This window comes from Thalia democratica, chromosome 5 (assembly GCF_965202585.1).
Source record: "Thalia democratica chromosome 5, ktThaDemo2.hap1.1, whole genome shotgun sequence".
Lineage (NCBI taxonomy): Eukaryota > Metazoa > Chordata > Thaliacea > Salpida > Salpidae > Thalia > Thalia democratica.
In genome coordinates, this window is record NC_139169.1 from 56,868,888 (window position 1) to 56,892,390 (window position 23,503).

A 23,503-nucleotide genomic window follows, 5' to 3' on the forward strand; every position below is an offset into this window, starting at 1 on the left:
AAAATAATGTTTATTTTACTTAAAGAAGAATCTGTAAAACACACTATAAACAAAAAAATAAATGAGTTAACAGTAATTTATAATTAAATTAAATAATTATTTTTGTGAACATAGACTTTATCAACATTTTATTATTTTAGACTTATAGTAATTTCAATTTCAAAATGAATGTAAAGTAAGTTGCTTATTTTATATTGTTATGTTTTGTGTATCAGTATTATAACTTCAAAAGTTCTATATAAATATAAAACATAAAATTTTAAAATACGTTAGGAATTACAACAGTTCTTTTAAAACAGTGATCTTTCAACTGCAATCTTGGAAAAGAAGATCAAGCCAAACAGACTAATTGTTGACAGTTTAACAAACGATGACAACAGCACAATCATCATATCTTCAGTTAGTTTATTTTTGCAATATATGTTGTTAATCTATAAAGAAAACTTTCTGTTTAAAATAATTTTTAGAGAAAATAATTTTTATTAAAGAGTCTAATTTGTTTATGTAATATAAAATTTTTCATTTAATATCAAGCTTTATTTTACTTAAATACCTCTTAATATTTTGCCTTTCTAGCTATTATTTAAAGTTATAAGAATCATTTTCTATTTTAACTACTTTATTTGTTACAATAGTATAAATACTTATAAAACCAATTTTTTAGGCAAAAATGGAAGAGTTAGGCTTGTTCAGGGCTGACACTGTTATGTTAAAGGGGAAAAAAAGAAAAGAAACAATCTGCATAGCTCTTAGTTCAGATGACGTTGCAGATGAAAAGATATGCATGAACAAATGTGTCAGAAAAAACCTCAGAGTTCGACCTGGTGATGTTGTAAGGTAATAATTAGATTTTGTTGTAAAAAATCAAGCATATCTCCTAATATTTAAGCTTTTCAATATTCTATAACCCAGAATTTACTAACATAAGCTAATAAATTTAAACAAACAGTTATTAAAATCAAATGTTATTAATTTTTAATTTTAACTTAAACTAGAAAGATAAATAGCTTTTTTTTTTATAACAATTTTTTTAAAATATAAAAACAGCATACATTCATGCCCTGATGTAGTATATGGTAGTAAAGTTCATATTTTGCCTATTGACGATACTATTGAAGGTCTTACTGGGAACTTGTTCGATGTATTTTTGAAGCCCTATTTCTTAGATGCTTACAAACCATTAACGTAAGTTAGAACTTAAAATGTTTAATGATAATTATAATTCTAAGTTATTTCTTCAATTCGTCCTGTTATGTAAACTACTTTTTTGAGATGTTTTGTCTTCATAATGTACTTATTAACTGTTATTAAAAATATACAAAAATCTTAACTTTTGGCTTAGCTTACTATTTATGTTTCTAAGTACATTCAGTATAACTGTTTTAAATATCGACCTCTATAGTTATTCTAATTAATGTATATGTGAAACAAGTTCAAATTACGCTTAAACATATAATTTACTTCAAATCTGAAGTAAAACAGCTCAGTCATTGCATCTTTTCTCAAAATCTAGTGTTAACCTATTTAAACTTAGCAGTAGACTCAACTTCTAAAATTTAGTACATATAATTTAATTTGTATAATTAACAACTATGACTAGATAACTATCGGTATGGTATATTTTTTGAACAGTAAAGGCGACACGATTCTAGTTCGAGGCGGTTTGCGTGCTGTTGAGTTCAAAGTCGTGGAAACCGATCCTTTACCATACTGCATTGTTAGTCCTGAAACTGTCATTCACACTGACGGCGAACCAATCAAGAGAGAGGTATGATAATTTAAGTAGTAAAATAAAAAAACAGTTGTGTTTGAAACTTTATTGAGACAAGTTGGATCCATTAAAATGATTTATCTTAAGTTAATTAATAACTCCTGCACTTTTTTAGGATGAAGAAGAGTCTCTTAAAGAAGTTGGTTACGATGATATTGGTGGAGTGCGCAAGCAGTTGGCTCAAATCAAGGAAATGGTCGAGTTGCCCCTTAGACATCCTGGCCTTTTTAAGGTTTAATCTTTAGCGTATATATTTACTTAATTTTTGTGTATTGAGAATTTTATCTGACTATAAAGAAATAAATTTTTATAAGAACTAAATAATGATATTAAAATGCAATAAGGTAATAAAGGATATTAAATTATAAGTTTTATAACTGAAAAGTATACTAATTAAAATTAAAATGTTAATGGTTTATAGGCGATCGGTATCAAACCACCTAGAGGAATTTTGATGTACGGACCTCCAGGTACTGGAAAAACTCTGATTGCTAGAGCTGTTGCAAATGAAACTGGAGCTTTCTTCTTTCTTATCAATGGTTTGTGGTTAAATAAATTTGTATGTGGTAATATCGGTGTTTTAATTAAAACATTTTAAGTTTAAACCATTATATACATTTAAAATAATACAACGTTACAAAAGTTCAGCAGATCTAATACGATTTGATAAGTAAACTTGATTACTTACAAAACAAGTCATTCTTGACTATCACCATATCTGTTACGCTGTTTAAAGCAACTTCGATACTCTTGTAGACTAAATAAATTTAACATGTTTGTACTTTTTTATTTTTAAAACCAATTCTAAAGAGTTTTAAGACTACAAAAGTAGCAGTTTTAAGAATAGTTTACCTTTTAGCACCTTTAAATAACCAATGGGTTCAACTTCTTATATTTCAAGCACAAAAATGAAGTTTGATAGTTTTTGGAATATATTTAACTATATGATTACGTATAAAAGAATAAAATGTAGTTATAGATATTCGTATGATATCAATTAATAAATCAACAGGTCCTGAAATTATGAGTAAAATGGCTGGCGAATCTGAGTCTAATTTGCGTAGGGCTTTTGAACAAGCTGAGAAAAATGCTCCTTCTATTATTTTTATTGATGAAATTGACGCTATTGCACCAAAACGTGATAAGGTTTTTGTGTATACTTATTTTCGTATAATTTATGTTAATTAACTCCACTAATTCAAATCAAAGAAGAGCTTTTTATAATTATTGATTATTTTATAAATAATATTGACCTTATTTTAAAACCTAGTCAAATTATTTAACTGATATTAAGTAATCTGAATCTGAAATAAAACTTTTAAAAACAGGCTAACGGTGAAGTTGAGCGTCGTATCGTGTCTCAACTTCTCACTTTAATGGACGGTTTGAGGAAGCGGTCGCACATCGTTGTCATGGCAGCTACTAACCGCCCTAACTCCATCGACGCTGCTCTACGTCGTTTCGGAAGGTTCGACAAAGAAATCGATGTTGGAGTGCCGGATTGTACCGGAAGACTTGAAATCCTCAGAATTCACACCAAGAACATGAAACTAGCTGATGATGTCGATCTAGAGAAGGTTAAAAAAAGTATTTTTGTTAATAACTTTGTCTAGTTGAAATGAATGCAAAATTTTATTTTTACAAAACAAAAAGCCTAACTTTAAAGCTATTTAAAAAAGTTTCTAACTACATATTTTAAGTAAGCCTAATTACTAAAGAAAAAAGTTTTTAACAATAAATTATTAATTTTAGGTAGCTAAAGAGACGCATGGTCACGTTGGTGCAGATCTTGCTGCAGTTTGTACTGAAGCAGCATTGCAGCAGATCCGGGGAAAAATGGATTTGATCGACTTGGAAGAAGATACTATTGATGCCGAGGTGCTGGATTCACTCGCTGTCACAATGGAGGATTTCAACGTAGTTTATTCTACTCATACTTTTATATATTGCCTGCCCTTTGACCAGGAATTTTGTGCATCAGAAATAAAATAAAATTTAGAGGCAGTAAAGCTTTATCTATCAATACAAAAACTATGACGTATAAAACTTTCGTCAAGTACAATTTATTTATTTTTAAAAAGTATTATAAACTAATACTGATACTAATAACTTATGTTTATTTAAACTAAATAGCTGTATTTATATTAATACAACAGTTTGCAATGGGTGCTAGCCATCCTTCAGCACTTCGTGAGACTATTGTTGAGATTCCTAATGTTTCATGGGATGACATTGGAGGTCTTGTAAATGTCAAAACTGAGTTACAAGAGCTTGTACAGGTTTGTATGTTTCACAACATAGATGACTACTTCAAATACCTTAATTGCCAATGTTGTCTTAAAAACAGTTTTTAGATTAAAAATACTAAAAAGCATCTTGTGCTCTATAAAACTACATATTAAAAACTCCTTTTAAAAAAGGTAAGTCAGTTTCACGTACAGTAAAAAGTTTCAATACAAAATTGTCTTAAAAAATAGTTTTTTATATTGCACATTAGTACAACATGCACTTTATTATTTAATTGTATATAAAATTATATTGCCTTAGTAACAAGTTACTGTGTCACATCAAAATGCCTAACCAAAAAAAATTTTAGTACCCAGTTGAGCACCCTGAAAAGTACCTTAAATTTGGAATGACCCCAAGCAAAGGCGTGCTTTTTTACGGACCTCCGGGTTGTGGTAAGACCTTACTTGCCAAGGCCATAGCTAACGAATGCCAAGCCAACTTTATCAGCATCAAAGGACCAGAGTTGCTCACTAAGTGGTTCGGAGAAAGTGCGGCCAACGTCAGAGATGTGTTTGACAAGGTTTGTAACAATATCTGTTTATTGTAATCCTGCTCAAACCACTTTTATATTAATATGTAGAGTGATATGTACCTGCTTGTTAATAAATATTCTAAAAACACTTTTTTTTATCCATCTTGCCATCTGTACAAGTTGATAAATTCTATAAACCAACAGTAGAGGTAATTTACTTGACAGGCTCGCCAAGCAGCACCCTGTGTGCTGTTTTTCGATGAGTTGGACTCCATTGCAAAGGCACGTGGTAGCGGTAGCGGTGGAGCAGGTTGTGGTGCTGCAGACCGCGTCATCAACCAGATTCTCACTGAAATGGACGGTATGAACGCCAAAAAGAACGGTTGGTTGTTTTATTTTTTTATGGTGAAAAATCCTTAAAAGATTAAAATTATTAAGTTAAAGAATAATACCTGAGAAAATTGTTTCTAAATAAAAATGACTCACATAAAAAAAAAATTCTCACAATGCACTATTTATACGGCTTTAGTTTAATCCTTGTACTAATATGATTTTACTTTGCAGTTTTCATCATTGGGGCAACAAACAGACCAGATATTATTGACCCGGCTATACTAAGACCTGGAAGATTGGACCAACTGATCTACATTCCTCTACCTGATGAAACTGCAAGGATGTCTATCTTGAAGGCTAACTTGAGAAAGTCTCCTCTTTCACAGGTAAAAATTTATTTTTAAAACCTCCTATATCCATATCTGAGGTAAAGGAATTTATAAGGTAAACTTAATAATATAAACTTAACACAGGAAATCGATTTATCATCAATAGCAAAGGTCACTAAAGGCTTCAGTGGTGCTGATTTGACCGAAATCTGTCAACGTACTTGCAAAATGGCTATAAGAGAATCAATTAAGAAGGACATTGAGAAAACAAAGCAACAAACCGAAGACGGCGTAGATGCAATGGTTTTCACGTGTTTTAATTGTTCATACGACATTATTTTTAATACTAACTCCAGCAGTGTAAATTGTAATAAAAATAAATTTGAAAAAAAAAATATCAAACTAACTACTGTGTTGTAACAGGAAGACGACGATGACGTAGATCCAGTTCCGGAAATTCGTAAGGATCACTTTGAAGAAGCAATGACGTACGCAAGAAGAAGTGTCAGTGATAAGGACGTCAGAAAGTACGAATCATTTTCACAAACCTTGCAGCAAGCCAGAGGCTTTGGCAATTTCAGGTTAGATAAAGACATTTTATTTATAGATATGTCTCTAATCAGTTGAGATTTTATCATAAATAACTACAAGTGATAGAAATAACAGAGTAGGCTGAATTATTTTTTTAAAAGGCTATAATTACTTGAATTAAAAAGAAAAAAATACAAAGCACTGTACTAAACAAAGATACAAAAGTTATGCAAAAAAACTTATGTTTTTTGTTTTTTTGCATAACTTTTGTATCTTTGTTTAGTACAGTGCTTTGTATTTTGAATTTAACTGGCTGATGATCAGAGCTTTATGAAAAATTAAAGCTTTGTGAAACATATGTTCCAGAATTTTTAAAATCGCCATTTGAATAAATTATATATATATATATATATATAACAAACTGAAAATGTAAATGACAGGTTTTTTATATGAAGAAAATTCTGTACCAAATAATATCTGTCAAAGGAATATATTGTTTTTTAAATCGTAAAACTTCTGAACAAGTATTGAAAAATTCACTGATACAGAATATGCTTGATGTGTAAATTTTAAAATACAGTAGGTAGAAAAGTAATAACTAAAGACTCATGTATTTTGGAAAGAAACTTGTTTCTATAGTTTGTATTAAGTTTTTAGTATGTATTGTTTATTAAATAACGAAAGAAAAGCACTTAAAAAATTTATTCTAAGAACTCGGTGTACGAATAAAATCTTATCAATTTTTAAGATTTATAGCTTTAGACTTTAACAAAAAAAACCTAATAAAAAAAGAAAGTTAAAAAAATAATATTTTCAGTTGATGATTCATGTTTAAAAAAGTTATAAGTTTATGTAAGAAATTAGTTAAAAAAAACTGTTTTAAAACATGCAATAGTATTAATTACAAATAAAACAAAGTAAAAAAATGTTTTTTAGAATATTTTTGTAGACCATAACTACTTAGGTTACTTCGTAAAACTTCATAAATGTACTTATATTAGTAAATTTGTTGTTATGAACTTGAACTAACTAAAGGAACATATCTAACAAAAAGCTGTTTAGCAAATTAAAAATTAACAAAATCGTCAAAGGTTAACAAAATTGATTTAAACTGCTTTTAAAAGTGTTAAAACTAATTTTATGCCAAGCGGAATCTGTCTTTTATTTTGGCAATTTTCCTTTGTTAATAAAAAAACTAATTTGTTTTTTCATAAACTTAATTAATTTACAGGTTTCTTATTTTAGTAAATTCAAAGTGTATGAATAAATGAAATAAAAGAACGTTAACAAATTAAAAAAAAAGTTCAGTTTTTACTAAAACAATTTAAATTTTTTTTTTAACGCAGTATTCTAAAATTCTAAAAAAAAAATCCTGTGCTATTCATTAGAACTCGTCAAAAAATAACACAAAAATATCACTTTTTTTTGTAAAAATTCAATTTCTTTAGTTATTAAAAGAAATCTAAAACAAAATAAGTAATTTGAAAAATCATTTATAATAAGTAAAAAAAAATCATATTATTCATTGCAACATTTATACGTCAAGTATATACTTAATATGCTTTAAAAACTAAAACATCCGTAAATGAGTTTAAAGTAACGTTTTAGTCAATTTACTTCTAAGTGGTACACAACATAGTTTTACTCTAATACACCATGATAGCTTAAATAGTAAAGCTCAGTAAAGCTGTAAACACCCAATAAAAAAATTATAGTTTAGTAAGACCAGTTTTAAAATGAATATTTTGTTTCAAGTAAAATTCGAGAATTTAATAAAATGGTCTAAAATTATTTTGTATAGGGTTTTAAAAACATTTTAAAAATGTTAGTAGTACTTAAAATAGGTGATTGTAAATGTAAAATACTTTTAACAAACAAGTTTTGTTAAAATATTTTTTGCTGTATGAACATTTTTGTTGTAACTTTATTACCGTAAATGAAATTCATTTAACAATAGAAAACAGTGAATAAGTTTTACAATTAAGTTAATAGAAAAAGAAACTTGCCCCACAATAACTTTTTTAGTGTAAAACACATTTAAACGTGATATTATTTAAGGCTAATGCGGTTTTTTAAACATAAAAGTTCAATGAAAATTGAAGTACGGGTTCGAATATATTATAATATATAATTAAATTATCGTGTGTTATTTACAAAAAAGTATCTTAGATATGAAGCTATTTTTAAGTACGTTATGCTTATTTAGAAGTCTAAAATTTATTATTTTCTTTAGAATTTTAACAAATTTTTTATAACGCTTTCGATTTGGGTTTTCACAATTTTATTCTATACATTTTAAGTAAATACTTTCGATCTGTTTTATTGTTAAAAACTGGAATGTGGAATAAAATTCTTTTTATAAACACTTATGCTTGTAATGTAAGTACAATTTTTTTTCAAAATGAAATTAAAAAACTTTTATGTTATCAGTAAGCATGAAATTGCTACTAAGTTTATCTATAATTACTATCTCTTTAATATTTATGAAGCGTATTTACTAAATGAATGTTTTTAGCTTGGTACACTAAAAGTAACTAGCTCTTTTTTCTCTACTATCCAAAAAAATTGTAAACCAAACTGAATAAACTTCGGTACTTAAAACCTTGTTTGTATCAACTTTTTAAAAACAAGTTTATGTTTTTAAGTACAGTTTTTGATGATTGCTTCAGTTTACTTTAAAGTTAAACACAAATGATTTATTTTATATTTACTGCATAAATTTACCACTAAAAACAAGCTTAAGAGTAATTAGGTTCTAAAAGGTTGATTTTCAGTTTTTAGAAACCTTGTTTCTGAAAAGAGTTGTTTTAGCCCCCCGTCTTCTATTGTTACTGTACTATGTACATAGTAGTATTTTTTCTTTGTACATAAAAATTATCTTGATTTTTTTCAAGTTTAAATAAAACCTTTTGTACCAATAAAAGCCTTTGATGTTGTTGCTGTTGGTGCTGCGATAAAGCTCATTAATTATTAATGATGGCGCGAAACATCTCAACTCTGTTGATGATGGCTATAATAACTACTGGTTAAAACTGATCAAACGAGCGGAGACTAAAATCTCACAAAAAGCTGACAATGTCTGAGATGTTGGGCTGTGAATAATTTGACTATGTCAATTTTTTCAACTTTACCCACAAACGTCGCTTCAGTGCTTTGTACTTAATCCCGTTTGGTTAAGATCACAACAGCGGTTTCTCGCGACTATTCCTGCCTGATGAGTCCTAATTAGGACGAAAACGGTCATAGGATTGTCTCGGATGCTGTTGTTGTTGATCTTGCGGTAAAGTTCATTAATTATTAAGTACCAATAAAAGTTTACGCTAGATAAGAATGTTACACATAAACAAAATTTTAAATTTCTTCTAAATATTGATGACTAAATAAATTATCTAAGGAACTATTATTTATGTATCTTTTCACCAATCATTCTAAGTTTAGTATTATTTTAGACTTATGCATGACATATATATATACATATATATTAGAATGTTTAGTTATAAGTCTTTTTAAAGAATGATGCTATGCACCTACAGCTACCAAAAATCAATTTTTTAATTAGATATATATAATTTTAACTCTTAATTTCACACATGTAGAAGTTTGTCATGTGATATATATATATAAGTTGTATAATCAAAAAAAATCATGTTATTGATTCGCTAAAGATTGATTAACTTTTTAATATTTTTTAAGGCTTATCCTTAAAGTGATTACAAGTTATAAAAATCAAAAAAAGAAATTTTAACTTAATAAGCTTGTACTGTTTTACATACTTGAGTCTTTAAAAAGTAAGTAAACTGTTTTATATTAAAAAAGCTTTATAATAGCTATACTAAATAAAATGAAACTTTTCTAAAATTTGTTGCTAGAACTCTTTGTAAACTATTTGTGATAAATTAATTGTATGTTACATAATTAAACATGCAAAGTAAGAATGTATATTTTTCTTAATAAAGTGTTGATTTTTTAAGTTTAACAACAAATTCAAAACAACAACGTTTTTTGAGTTTATATACTAAGTTTGTTACTCATATTTTTCTTGTAAACTTTATTTTAATTTACACTAATTCGTAGAAAGTTTAGTTTAATGATAAAATTCTATTAGTTTTTAAGTAGAATTATTGCCTGAGAGTAGGGTTGTGATAATTTTTGTTTTTTATTATGTCAGAAGAAAACGACATCTAAAAAATCTAAAGAGCTGCGGAAAAAAAAACTGATGTACAGTTAGGTTTTATATTAATATTTTTAGTTTTATTGGTTATGTTCTTCAGTATTTGGTTTCTTTTTATAGTTTAAAAAAGTAAAAATGTAGAGTAGTTAAATAACTTATGATATTGTGTCATATGTTTTTTTTTATGAAATATTAAACCAAATGCAATATAAATACTTCAAATAGAATAGTCAGTAATTTTTATTTTTGTTTTACTGCAACTTTTATAAATTAATTTTTTCTCTGAAAACTTAGGAATGAAACTTTAAATGTTACTATGTGATTTTATTTATTCACTCTTATTAAAATTTTACCTCAACTTTAAAAAGATCACTTTCATAAAGAACTAAAGTGCTCAACATTTAGAAAGAAAAGAGCATGTTTTCGAGAGTATTAAACTATTGTTATTTATTTACATAAAGTTTAAGACATAAATATTTTGATTTACATTCTAGAATTGTTTTTACAGTAAAACATCTAAGTTAAATAAAAAAAGCTAGTTTAAAACTTGTCGAATACTTATGTTATACAGTGTTCTATTTGATTATTAACTTTTGTATATGTCTTTGAAGTACCAAAGATACTATATAAATATAAAATTGATAGTTTCCTACCAAAACTCATCATTTTTCAGCTAAAAAAAGTAACAAACATTAAAAGAACACATATAAATAGTCTCGTAAAAAGATAAGAAAACAAAAAAATAATAAAGCATATAAGTATATAACCATTTATCAAAAATGATAACAAAAATATTAATTGTTAATGGAAATACTCTTCAAAAAAAGGCAAATTATAACAATTTATTATCCATAATTATCTTAAAATTCAAAAATTATGTTAGCTAATACCTCTATTTAAAATCAAAGTCAGATTTTGTGTTTTTTACAAAAATATTTAAAAAATTTACCAAGAAAACAAACTTTTAGTTTTAAGCAAAAGCTTTACAACTTACTTAAACAAATACGCAAAACTTTTTGAACAACTAACTAAACAAAGTTGCTTCAACTTCAGCTATGTTGCTTATTAAAATTTTTATTCATGTCAGAACGAAACTTTGTTTAAATTCTTTATTTTTATTACTAAAAGACTTATAACTGTCTAAAAAGTTTCAGATGTTGCAAAGCCAGCGAAACTATACTTATTTAGCACTTATCTTATCAAACGGTTGGACCACTTTATATACACTTTGTTTCACAATAGTTATAAATTTTTATTAAACGACAAAATAAAAACGCTCAAAATGTTCATTCCTAGGAACTTGTGCACGAAAAAACCTTTCGGTTATCGAGTCGCATACAACGGATACCTTTTAACGCCTTGTCCAGGACGGAAAAAATACAAAGTACTTAAAGTAGTTTTTTGATCACAATAGTTGTTTAAAAAACAGTTTAATGCTAAAAGTAACCTAACAAAGAAATAAAGATTGTTGTTTTACTCAAAATACGTTTTGCACTTTCAAGTCATTTACATATTGATTTTGATCTCAAATATGAAAGTTAATAGAAAAAATAAAAAACTTGTTTTTAAACTGTACAGTACTTTAAAAAGTTTTCATTAAAGATATGTAACTTTATATATATGGTCAATAAAAATTTAAGATATAGGAGCTTATATTTATTTAAAAGTATAAATAAAGTGTATATATAAACTTAAGTCGTCATGTAGTTAGATTAACAATTGCAATACGAGTTGATTTGTTTTAGAGAATTTATTAAACGTATAAGTTAGTTATTTTGAATTTCAAAAAATTAGAAGTATTTTAAAAATGTTTTTAAATGTTTTTCATGTAAATGTGTAATAAAATTTAAATAATGACAATGTTAGGTCTTTTTAGTTTTAGTAGAATATGTTATGTTTTTTTATTTAATGTGCTTTATAAAAACATGTTAATAATTATAACATATAATTTAAAAACAAGTCCGTATTAAGGGACAACGTTCTGGACAAGACATTAAACGGTATCCGTGGTATGCAACTCAAAAACCTAAGGTTCTTTGTGCACCAGGTCTTAGGACCAAATATTTTGAGCGCTTTTTATCGTTCAATAAACTATTAACATTATTAAAACTAACGCGAGTTTTTATAACGAACGAAAGTCCTTTGAAATATTTAATTTACGATTTTTGTAGTTATCAGTTCACACTAAGTAAGAATTATCTTTAAACTAACTAATAGTTGTAAAAAAATTAAGGGAATAAAATAAGTTATATGAGCACTATAAAAACAATACAAGCTATTAAAACTCAATAAAAACAGAAGAATTTATAAATTTAAAAATATTTTTTTCTATCTAACTTTATTAATTGTTGTTAATGATGTAACTGAAAGTTAAAAAAAAAAAGTTTAAGTTAGACCTGATAATGTTAGAAAAAAAAAGCAAATACTTTAAAATGAATAATATTTTAAATATTTTAAGTAATATTTTATTACTGCTAAAATTCTATACTACATTATAACTTCAAGTTTTATTGTTGCTCAAAATACTTTCACTTGATAGTGGTGCTAAGTTTTAGTGAGAAATATTTTTTTACAACATTTGTAGTTGCAACGAACGTTTTTAAATCTTGTCCAATGCCCGAGTTTTTAAATATACATACAAATACTTTATAGGTTTAAATATTGTTCAGGAATTCAAAAATATATAAGTTTAAATATTAACAGAAAAAAAACTAGTTTTTTAGAATTTTAATAATGTTTTTTGCTAATTTTAAAACTTCTTCAGCAACCAAAAGGTTTCATTACTAAGCACAAAACAGCTTAATTACTTAATGAGTAATTAGAAAACTTTAAAAAGAGTTCAAATAAAAAATTGTTAAGTTTTCAATACCAAGAAAATTTTCTAATATTTACTTATTAAATTAAAGACATTTATTTATAAAACTATTTATATAATAATTAAATAAGTTTTTGATAAAACAACTTTAAATTTTAAAATTATTGTAAATACAATCTAGCTACGTTGCAAAAGCTTTACAACAAATTAGATCAACTGGTATAAATTTATAAAATTCAAAACTAGTTTTTTAAATATAGAATGAAAAATTTAAACTTCGTAATACTTTTTGAGTTATAGTAGCAATATTTAAACCAACTAAAAATAAGAAAAAAGTTTAAAACAAAAACAAAACATCAATTTATTTCATACAACAATCAATAAAACGTTTCAACTCCTCTCAGAAAACTTAACATTTCTTTTTGTCACAATGCTACTAAATTTTGGCATCTAATAATTCCTGTCATTAGCTTAGTAGCTTCAATTCTTTTTCAAAAAACTCTCAAAAACACCTTAAGTAAATACCGACGGAGATGACAACGAGAGAAATGTGAAGAAAGCTGTTTTGAATTTGATTAAAGGCAAAGGTAGGGTTTAGCAGCAAGATGCAGTACAAAGCTCCACATTCATTCAAAAAGTAATTTTTTAACTAAGCAAACTTAGCTTTAGCAGTACACTGAGTTTTAAACTTTAGTTCTAATTAGAGTAAAATAATTTTGTTAGCTTTTTTTTACACGTTTTTGCAATTTTTTTAAATTTCACTTGAATTTTTGAAAATAATATAGTAAATACAACTTTGAAATTGAAAAATTATTTAATTTGAACTGATCTTAAAAAAACCACAATACAGTATAATACAGCTATTTAATTTTTTTCTAGCTTGTACAAATAAATTTATAACTATATATTTCAAGTAAATAGTCAAAAGCTATTACGTTTTTTCTTCGTTTTTAGAAATTGAGGTTAATTTTATTTAAAGTTAGATAAAAATCAAAGTACAATAGTTCATTTTTGTTTCAACTTAAATTATTTTTTAGTCTTTTAATAAAATTTTAAACATTAATTCAAAAATATGCATTCTTATTTTTTTTAAATAAGCATTTTTTATTTATTTGAATAACTAAACGAAATGTATTTTATCTAAAATTTAATTGTATACAAATCAAAACTTTCTAAAACTAATGTTCAGCGAACACAAATTCTGTTCATCTCTTAATAATAAGCTCTTTATGTTGCGCGATAAAAGTTGATGTTTTGAGAAAGTAAATAATGTGTTCAACGTAACCGCACTTCATAAAAATATTTATTTATAAATTAGGTAAACTTGTAAATGCGTCTTTATAAAGTTGTTTCTCTTCACTTTGCAAACATTTGCATTTTTTATTCTAATTTTTCAAAGAGTAATATAACATTTAATATTTATTTAAATATTTATTTTATTTAATATTTAAGAATTACTTAAATAATAACTAATAAATAAATATTTTCTAAAAACAAACTAGTTCTAGGCTTTCACAACCTAACTCCTTTTTTATTAAAGCAATTTTGAATTAACTGCTGTTTACTCTTATCGTAAAACATTTCACTTTAACTGCTACACTGAAAATAAAAAAGAACGTCTTTTAGCAATGCGGCTATAAAAATACCTTAAATACTTGTGTTTTTCATCATGTAACTTTGACTGCAACTTAAGGGCGTATGTACAAACATTACTTTCTTCACTTGAAGAACACTTAAAATGCAACATAAAGAAATCACATTTCTGAAGTTTGTCTACTAAAAGTCATATTAAAATTACTATTACAAGAGTCAATACTTTTGTAAAAATAAAGAGACTTCATTAGAATGCTTAAGTTTTGGTTATTAATTAAATAAAAATAATGATAACTTTTCAGCTACTTAAAATAAAGTTTGTAGGTACTCTTAGAAAATGATAAAACTTGTTCTTTTTTCATGTAAGTTTACAACTTTTTTATCGTTTTATGTTTCTTTTATATTTCTAAACTAACAATTTTTTAAAATTTAATTGTACAAGCTTAACCATTTTACATTTATATATTAGAATTTAAAAGTAAAATTTTATAAAATGAAACAAAAAGGTCTTTTTATGAACTAAGTTTTATGAGTCAAAACCGAAAATAAAACTAACAAAAGTATTAAACTTTCTTTTAACGTCACATAAAGTTTCTTATACAATGTCATATCATATTCACAGCGTTGTTTTTACTCGTATCAACACAAGAGTGCAAGAAATGTTCTGAAGTCGCGTTCTTCTGCATAAACGGAAAGTATGCCCCAATAGAAGGATGTGGGGACGAGGGAGACTGTGCCTGCCCATGCAGATGCGCTTGCACAGAAGTAAGCTTTTCAAACTAAAACTTGAACCGTTTTTGCTTTTTCAGCCACTCGTGTACAAACTCACTCATACGTTTTTTGTTTTAAAATTTCACAACAACTTTTTTTCTTGAAAAGTCAGTCTTTATTGATTGTCGAAAGTCATACATTATTGATGTGTGTACTTAAATAGCTTTTATACTGTGTTTTAGTTAAAATTCTTAGTTTTAAAATATATAAAAAATATTTTTTTAACTGTTAGAAACTAAAAATAATTTCCTGCGAGATAAAGTAACATAGATGTTTAATTTTATCTAAATAAATAAATGAGTTTATTACATATATAGATATTTGTAACATATTGTGCTTTATTGGTAACATTAAAATTTTATGTCTGAATAACTGGTAAAATGACTTACTTAGTTGTCCAAACTTATGATTTTTAAGTTTATAGTTTTATTCAGAAACATGATTTTTTATTTCAACTTTTTTATATAAGGTTTGAACATACCAATTCGATCATCAGACCACAAGCCTTCAGTAGACTGAGACTGCAGGTTTTTCGGTTGTGGCTGACTGATAAGGATGATACCGGTCTCGGTCTACCGAAGGCTTGTGGTCTGATGATTGAATTGGTATTATCAAGACTTTTGTTAACTTGAGCTTGTCTCACGGCTTACGAAAGTCCAGACTCTGTAGACTTTCGTCGATGTTTTCGTTTTTATTTCTAAAAACTAAATTTATTGAAATTTATCTTAATAGCTAAGTTTAAGTTTTTAAACACGCTCAATTCTCCTAATTATATGCACCTTGCACATTTGTTGTTTTAATTAAAAATGAAGTTACATGTTTTAGTTGTTTATAAAATTTTAGTTGAGAAAATTAAAAACAATTAAAATTTTAGCTGGCAGTTATCAACTTTTATTTAAGAAAAATGCTCTTCCTTTTATTTATACTTTAAACTAACATATCTACCTCGGGTAGCTGTCAAATTTGCACGAGTTTTTTTTACTATTACTGTTACCCCTAACCCTTACCCTCGGTCGATAACTTTATTTTTAATTTATTAAAATTCTTTTTTTCTTATCGATTAATTTATTTTTATTTATTCTTTTTTTTTTTTTGTATAGTTATAATTTTTATTAGTTATTTTTAGTTTTATTTTTTCTACCACTGTTACCCCTAACCCACGGTCAGTATTTTTTTTTCTTTTTGTTTTTTTTATAATTTATCTTTTATTTTTCTTTTTTTTTTCTGTTTTTTTTTTACTCTAGTGCAAAAATGACACTCCGTGCGAAACTGTAACTCAAGCAAAATTGACCCTTGGTGCTAATTTATGTTCGTGCAATTTTGTGCCTTTGTGCAATTTAGTAACCTCGTACAATTTTGTCTTCGTGCAATTTTGACGTGTTCCCAACTCCCTTAGTTCATCAAATTACACTACTTCAATTCTGTGTCTTAGGGTAGAAATAAAAAATATTTTTTGTCATTTTAGGGTCATTAAAACCATTTTATAGTACACAACAGATACTAACAAACTTTTTTTAAACTACTATTTATCAAAACCAAATTTTCATTCTTTAATTATTTACATTTAAATAAAATTATTAAACATTTTAGGACATAGATTGCAAAGATGGAAAGGAATGTAGACCTGTAGACGATCTAGAAGGCATTCTTGCCTGCTTTTCTAAAGGTTAGTTGTGTAGAGATTTATAAGAATATCTTAGGATTTAATTACTTAATTTTATTTTAATTTTTTTCTTCTTTGATCAGAATTTATACTTGACAAATTAAAATAACGATTAGTTTAGTAAAGTGTAATAAGCAGTGTTGTTTATTTAAAAATAAAACCGTGTTATACTGTTAACATAAGTTTATTATACAAAAAAGTTAAAGTTTAAGTTTAATAAATAAGAAATTACAGAAGAGTCTAATTCGGAAGAAAATGCAGTAGAAGGTTAGTTTTTTTTAGTATTCTTGCTTCTGTAAAATACAACTCATAAGAGTATTTTAAAAATTCAAACTTATATGTGGAATTTAATTAATTTTTTTGAATAATATATATAGTGTTTTAAATACATTTTTCGTTGGTTTTGATTTTAAAAAACAACTTTTACTCACAAACGTTATGCTGTTATCAACGATAGATTTTTAATTAACCCTCAAGGTTTATATCTTTACCTTTTACTTGTTCTTTATTATGTTTTAAACAAACTTTGTAAACTCTATTTTCCTTATATTACAAAATTAATTTTTAGTAAATAATACGTAAAATACTTTACAAAAAAATAAACTAATACACTAAGTCTATAATAAATTTTTAAAACATCACTAAAAACTATTTTTAAAACCACTACTAGATTAATGTTAGTTATGGTGGTTTTAAGTATAAAAACTTAGAGTTTATTTTAAGTGTAAAACTTTGAAACTAAAATATATAATTTTACCTGCTAACATTTTTAAAATAAAAAAATTATAAAACAGTACTATATTTGAATTTACTGTATTAATTGCTTAGGTGATTTTGTTATATTGTCATATAATGCTTTGACCGAAATATTATGCTTGTTAGACCTATGATGAGTTTTTCTAATACTAGTTTTATTTACTTAATTTGAAAAATAAAAATTTTAAACTTTGTGATATAATTAAACTATTTTGATAAAAAAATGTTTTTATATCATTAGAAAAATCATATACAATTTTCTTCAAAGTATGATAAAACTTAGTTAGGAAATAAAACAGCACTTTAATTGGGTAAAAGTTTATAAGGATTTTTAATGAATAAATTTTTTTAAAGCTTATTAATTTTCTATAGTAAAGTTTACATCGTAGCAAAAAAAAATTGTATACAATGTTTTATATTAAACAAAATTTCTACAAATGCGTACTTAAGAGAAAATAAAAAAATACCATCAGCTATTTAGATTTTTGTCAGCAAATTGGTATTCAACATGTAAACTAACAATAAACTCATTGTAAAGCATAATTTACTGGTTTCGTAATTACGTTTCAACCGGTAAGACACTATTGCTTTATATTTTATGCTTATTTTTTAAACTAAAACATATAATTTCTTTTTTGTTTTTAAATTAAATACTTGAAATACTTTAAAGTATCAATAATTTTTAGAAGAATAAAAAAGCTTTTGCGACGCTTTCAAAAGATCGAGTAGTTGAATTACATAAAAAATGAAAAAATATATTTATCCTATAAACTACAGAACAACCTTATTGTAGACTTTACACAAGACAAACACTTAAAAGATAAACGTCATAGCAGGCATATTAAGTTTTGTGTTGCTTTAAAGGTCTTTTTGTGGAGAAAACGAAATACAAATATATATTTAAATGTTTTAATCCTTCTTTTTTGGTATGTAAAAACTGCTGATAATAATATTTACAACTTATAGAAGTTATTAAAAAATGATAATTTAAATTTTTGGTTCAAAAAACAACAAGTTTTTTTATTGGTTAGAAACTAATATATAAATAATAAATCTGTTGCATAATTAAAATTATTTATATCACATTCTAACTAAAGCTTAATTTGTCGAAAGTAGACTTTAACTTATACAAACTGTTAATTTACTTTTACATAAATAGTTTCAAGATTTTTCAAATGTACCCACTTTCTCAGTATCTAGAAAAACATTAAACTAAGAATATTACGACACTTAGACCTAAAAAAAGTTGCAATTTACTTTATTATTTTTATTTAAGCTTAAGTTATACAGTATCTAAAAATGTGTTAAATTTAGGTCATAATCTTTTGGAAAATTTCATGTGTTTGCCTTTTTTTTTAAACAATGTTAAAAGAATTAACATTGACTTAGATGTGTTATTTATAAAGCATTAAAAATAGCGTTTGAATCAAATGTCTCTTTGTTTTTATACGTATTACATAACTGTATCCTTGTTTTTAGGCAGAATATTTTAAATTAATGAAAATTAACTTTAAGCAAACCATATACACATAAGTAGCATTTCAAAAACTCTACCAAAATAGGTTCTTTTTTTTCCACAAGGTGATAAAGAAACAGATTGCGTTGAAAACTGTGATTTAACCTCCCAATGCGATATGCTGAAAAGTGTTTGTTTACTATTTCCAAATGCAGAATGTGTTACTGATAAATGCAAGTGTTCTGCAAAGCTCGATGTTAACGGTACAGAACCAAATTGTAACCCAGGTATTTTTTATTTGTTTGTTTTTTAACCGTTTTCTTTGTAAAATTATAAAAAAACTTTAAATGCAAATTAATTTAGCGTTACTATAAATTAAGTTTTGATAAAAAGGCTTACAGTTAATGTAGTTAAAAGTGTTAGTAAATATGTAATTGTGTGTAAGTGTTTTCTACTTAATGCTTAACTAAGTGTGGGTTTTATATAAAAGGTATTGATCTTAACTATCAACAATAAAGTACACATAAAGAAAGTGGCAGGTTACCTTGTAGTCATCTCACATAAATAAATTGCTAAGTGACGTAACAAAAACGATAACGTTTAGTGAACATACACTGAAATATATTATATTTCACTATGGCACACAAGGATTTTTGCTTATTTTAATACAGTTTCTTTAAAAAAATTGAATGATATTCGGTTTTTTGTATGAAATACTTTTTTCAATGAGACAAAGCACTAATTTAAAAAAAATTATAGCTAAACTATCGAAATCTTTTTGAACATAATTGTATCTGTCTAAAAGCTGAAGTGTATTTTTACTGTGTTAATTGTAAATTATATAAGAAATTTTTTTACGTTAAGTATTTTATAAGCTAAATATAGTTTTTAAATGTACCATAATTCTAAACTAAAAGCTATGTAGTGAATTTTATTCTATAATTTTTGTTATAAATGTTTTTTAAACGTTTTACTTTAATTAATTTACTTTTAGCGTTTAAAAAACTATAATAATTAGCCATGTTTAAAAAATAATAAGATTCTTTTATACATTTGCTTAAAATTATAAAACTTAAAGATTGTCATCTGTAAGCTTGATAAGTTTTGCTTGATTTTGTTGAACGCTTGAATTAATCTGTATAATTTAATACTTTAATGTCAAAAGATATTCTCTTTCAAGTCTATAATTATCAAAATATCGTCAGTCTCTGTGGTTAGCTTAAAATTGTTTGTATTACTTAGTTCTTGCTTTATATAAAACTTTTTTCAGTTACAAAGATAAATTATCGTATTTATCAAAAACTATAATGTACTGATTTTTTATTATTAATTTTTTGTAAAATTAGATTTAAAGGTGAATCTTATAAATAACTATAATAAAGTCTTTGAAGTTCTCAATTGGTTTAGTTTATTTTACAGTATACATAAATATATATAAACAGTTTAAATTAGCTAATTAAGTGTTTTTATTAAGTAAAAGTTATTAGCTTACTAAAGCTAGGAATTAATGTACACAAAAGGTAATTTTTATTATTTAAGAACTTCACATATATATATATATATATTTGTTTATTTAGGTGCAGATGGAGAAGAAATTGATTATGGCTTTCCAGATTACATAGACTATTTCCCTGCAGTGCCAACAGAAGCAGATACGAACCCACCAACTGCCGCTGAAGAAAACATCGTCAAAGAAGTAGAAGCAGAAGAAGCAAAGTCTTTAGATTTCTTGGTTCCTATTCTCATTGGTGTCTTGGTGCTGATAGTATTAGTCGTTGCTTTTGTGGTTAGTAAAGTGTTCTATAAACAAATAACAATCTATCTTTACTGTTAAAAATAGTTAAAACATTGTACATATCTTAAATAACAAATGTCCAACTTTAAGGCCTGGTCAAAACTAAGTAAAAAAGAAGAAGGTACGGAAAATGAAAAAGATGTTAAGGAAAAAGTGAGAAAATTTTTGTTGTAGTATTTACATAAAATATTAATAACTATAGTGTGTAATATTTTTCTTTTAAAGTTTTCGTTGGTTAGGGAATTTAGTTAAAGGTGAAAAATTTTGTAGGCAAAACTTAAAAGCTTTACAATAGATTGCTAAAAAATACTGGCTTAAACATTTTAATCCACGTTTGTTTTATAATTTAGGAACCACTGAGTGCAGAAAGCGTATGAAGAAATTTTTGTACTTTAAAACCCTGTATGACGTCAAAATATGCAACAAAGTGGTTTTACTCACTGCTAGAAAAGTAATATTTACTGCCAGTCAGGTTTTTTTGTGAGGCAGTAAAAGATTACCAGATTTGTTTTAAAACAGCAATTATTTGAATTTTTAAACTTTGCCAAATGCTTTATGCTTCAATTTTTACAAACGTTGCCTTTTGTTTTGGAATTATATTTTTTCCTCGCTGCAAGTAGCCTTAATAAGTTTAAACACAGTTTTATTTTTATAAGTATAGTTAAGTACAATCTCATAAATAGATATGGTTTGTGGTTTTAAAGTTTATTTTTTATAAATTTGTGTACTTGGTTCGAAACAAGTTTTAAATACACTTTTCAATTTATTGTACTAGAATATAAAACAACTAGAACATTTTTTTTTTACACTATACTAAATGTTTTATATTTTATGATATTTGAAATCTGATACATACTTACAAACTGAATGTGTTTCTTTAAACTTTTGATGGTCTTTTTTTCAATTTAGTTTTTGTTTCAATCAAAAGGCTTAATACTAAAGTTTATGTATGATAAACTTTAACTTTTAACTTTAAATATAGTTTTTTGATAAAATTACTTGCAATAAAATACACAGTGTTATATAAGAAATATGTTTAGTTCTATAACTATTCTGCTGCTCTAACTAAAAAATATATATAGTTATCTTTTGATATTGAAATCAAAAAGTTACAATAAATTGTTACAATAATGTTTATTTAACGACAAAAAAAGGTGCTCTAAATATTTGGTCTAAGGACCTGATGCACAAAAAAACGTTTTAGTTATCGAGTCGTACACCACTCGTACCTTTTAACGTCTTGTCCAGGACAGTAATAAGTTTAAACAATAAAGTATCTAAAAATCATGTTTGAAGCTATAATCGTTTTTTTTTTTTGCACAAACGTTTTGAAGAAGAAAATATTTTTGGTTTTTTGATTACATATATATATACATATAAAATAAGGTTAATGTTCAAACTTGAACTCCTTCTACTGAGCCCACTTGAAAATGTTCATATGTTCCAGCATTTTTAAAATCGTCATTTCAATAAATTTTATATATATATATACATATATATTTATATTTAAGATTTTATTAAAAGTTGTGGTCGATAGTGCTCGACAATTTTAATTGAAGCTAAATATTTATCTAACCTAGGGGTGGGCAACGTAAATAGTTGACGGGCCGGATCCAGAAAAATATAGTCCTCAGCGGGCCGGATCATTTCGAGTTAGTTATATTTTGGATTCAGCTGGATCCTTTTATAAATCCGGATCCCATTTTAAACATATTATGCGGATTCGGCTAAATACCAATTTTAGATAAAGATCTGGATCCGAATGGAAGCTAGATTCAAAAAGATTTGGATCGGTTAGATGCTTATTGATTGGGTATTTCAGAATTTTGAATCAAAATATAAATTTCCAAGGTTCTCAAGTATGAAATTTTATGTTAAATTTAGTTAAGTATTCATAATTCTATGTATATTATAACTCTGGACCGAATTAATACTAGTTAGTCCTAAAAAAATTATAATTTGGTTACTAAAAGTTACTCGAGCCTAACATTTCAAGCTAAAACATAAAAAACTGCTAACTATTCGAAATTAATTAACTTTGGAAATCCCTATCTGAAGTTTATATAGATAATATTTTTTCAAAAGTTAACAAGCAATACAATATTAAACTACTATTATTTAATTTAATTAAGCTTAAGAAGATTCATGACATTTTTTTGCATGTATAAAAGATACAAAACAAAACATAATTCTGATATAATAGACAATTTTACTATAAAAAGCAAAAAAAATAATTAATAGATCTCAATGAAACACTTAAAGTTGATCATGTATTATAGTTGTTTAAATCTAGTTACATGACAGTTTTGGAAAATCTGCAAGTGCACTGAAATACCGATTAGGTTTGAAGTTAGCTTATCCTTGTTAATGTTTATGGTCGGAAATGTTTGTTTTTAAATGTATGAAGTATCGAACAACACAACTAGTTTCATGGTCATCTTAAGAAGTTGACAAACTTTGGCTCGATCAATAATAGATAAAATATATCTAAAAATCTTAAAAAAGCAACAAAATTTGTATGTTTGATTTTAAATTTTCTTATTATCTTATTTAAAAAACAGTTAAGCCTACATAGGAAATTACTTTGGCTTGAAATTTTAACACTTTTACTTTCAAAATATCAAATAGTTATAATTATCATACGGAATTTAACTAAATTCTGTACTTTAAAATTATTATTATCAAACAGTGCACCTAAAATACTTTAATAAGAGTACAAACATAAAATAACGAAATATTGAAACAAACAAGAAATTAA

The 23,503-nt window shown here is 25.8% G+C and overlaps 2 protein-coding genes across 2 annotated transcripts; both read left to right on the plus strand.

Annotated features, from left to right (window-relative positions):
- The first annotated feature begins 306 nt into the window (after window positions 1-306).
- LOC145836659 (transitional endoplasmic reticulum ATPase-like) lies at window positions 307-6,546 on the plus strand. The gene is made up of 16 exons (XM_082944445.1): window positions 307-399; window positions 665-837; window positions 1,048-1,185; window positions 1,633-1,768; window positions 1,887-2,003; window positions 2,193-2,310; window positions 2,784-2,917; window positions 3,100-3,348; window positions 3,524-3,688; window positions 3,928-4,050; window positions 4,368-4,580; window positions 4,758-4,914; window positions 5,097-5,251; window positions 5,339-5,497; window positions 5,618-5,775; window positions 6,543-6,546. Exons 2-16 carry the CDS (start codon window positions 671-673, stop codon window positions 6,544-6,546), a joined length of 2,193 nt encoding a protein of 730 aa, XP_082800571.1. The 5' UTR covers window positions 307-399; window positions 665-670.
- An 8,058-nt stretch (window positions 6,547-14,604) lies between these two features.
- Window positions 14,605-21,746, plus strand: LOC145836127 (uncharacterized). The gene is made up of 8 exons (XM_082943937.1): window positions 14,605-14,666; window positions 14,927-15,069; window positions 16,666-16,741; window positions 16,973-17,005; window positions 19,076-19,237; window positions 20,528-20,736; window positions 20,836-20,898; window positions 21,096-21,746. The coding sequence occupies exons 1-8, from the start codon at window positions 14,642-14,644 to the stop codon at window positions 21,120-21,122; spliced, it is 738 nt and encodes a 245-aa protein (XP_082800063.1). The 5' UTR covers window positions 14,605-14,641; the 3' UTR covers window positions 21,123-21,746.
- Window positions 21,747-23,503: the final 1,757 nt, after the last annotated feature.

Coding starts and splice junctions, on each gene's coding strand:
- LOC145836659 (XM_082944445.1), top strand. CDS start 671: ATGGAAGAGTTAGGCTTGTTCAGGGCTGACACTGTTATGTTAAAGGGG. Junction 1,769..1,886: donor GCGAACCAATCAAGAGAGAG/GTATGATAATTT, acceptor GCACTTTTTTAG/GATGAAGAAGAGTCTCTTAA. Junction 5,498..5,617: donor AAGACGGCGTAGATGCAATG/GTTTTCACGTGT, acceptor GTGTTGTAACAG/GAAGACGACGATGACGTAGA.
- LOC145836127 (XM_082943937.1), top strand. CDS start 14,642: ATGATAAAACTTGTTCTTTTTTCAT. Junction 19,238..20,527: donor AGAACCAAATTGTAACCCAG/GTATTTTTTATT, acceptor TTGTTTATTTAG/GTGCAGATGGAGAAGAAATT. Junction 20,737..20,835: donor TATTAGTCGTTGCTTTTGTG/GTTAGTAAAGTG, acceptor TCCAACTTTAAG/GCCTGGTCAAAACTAAGTAA.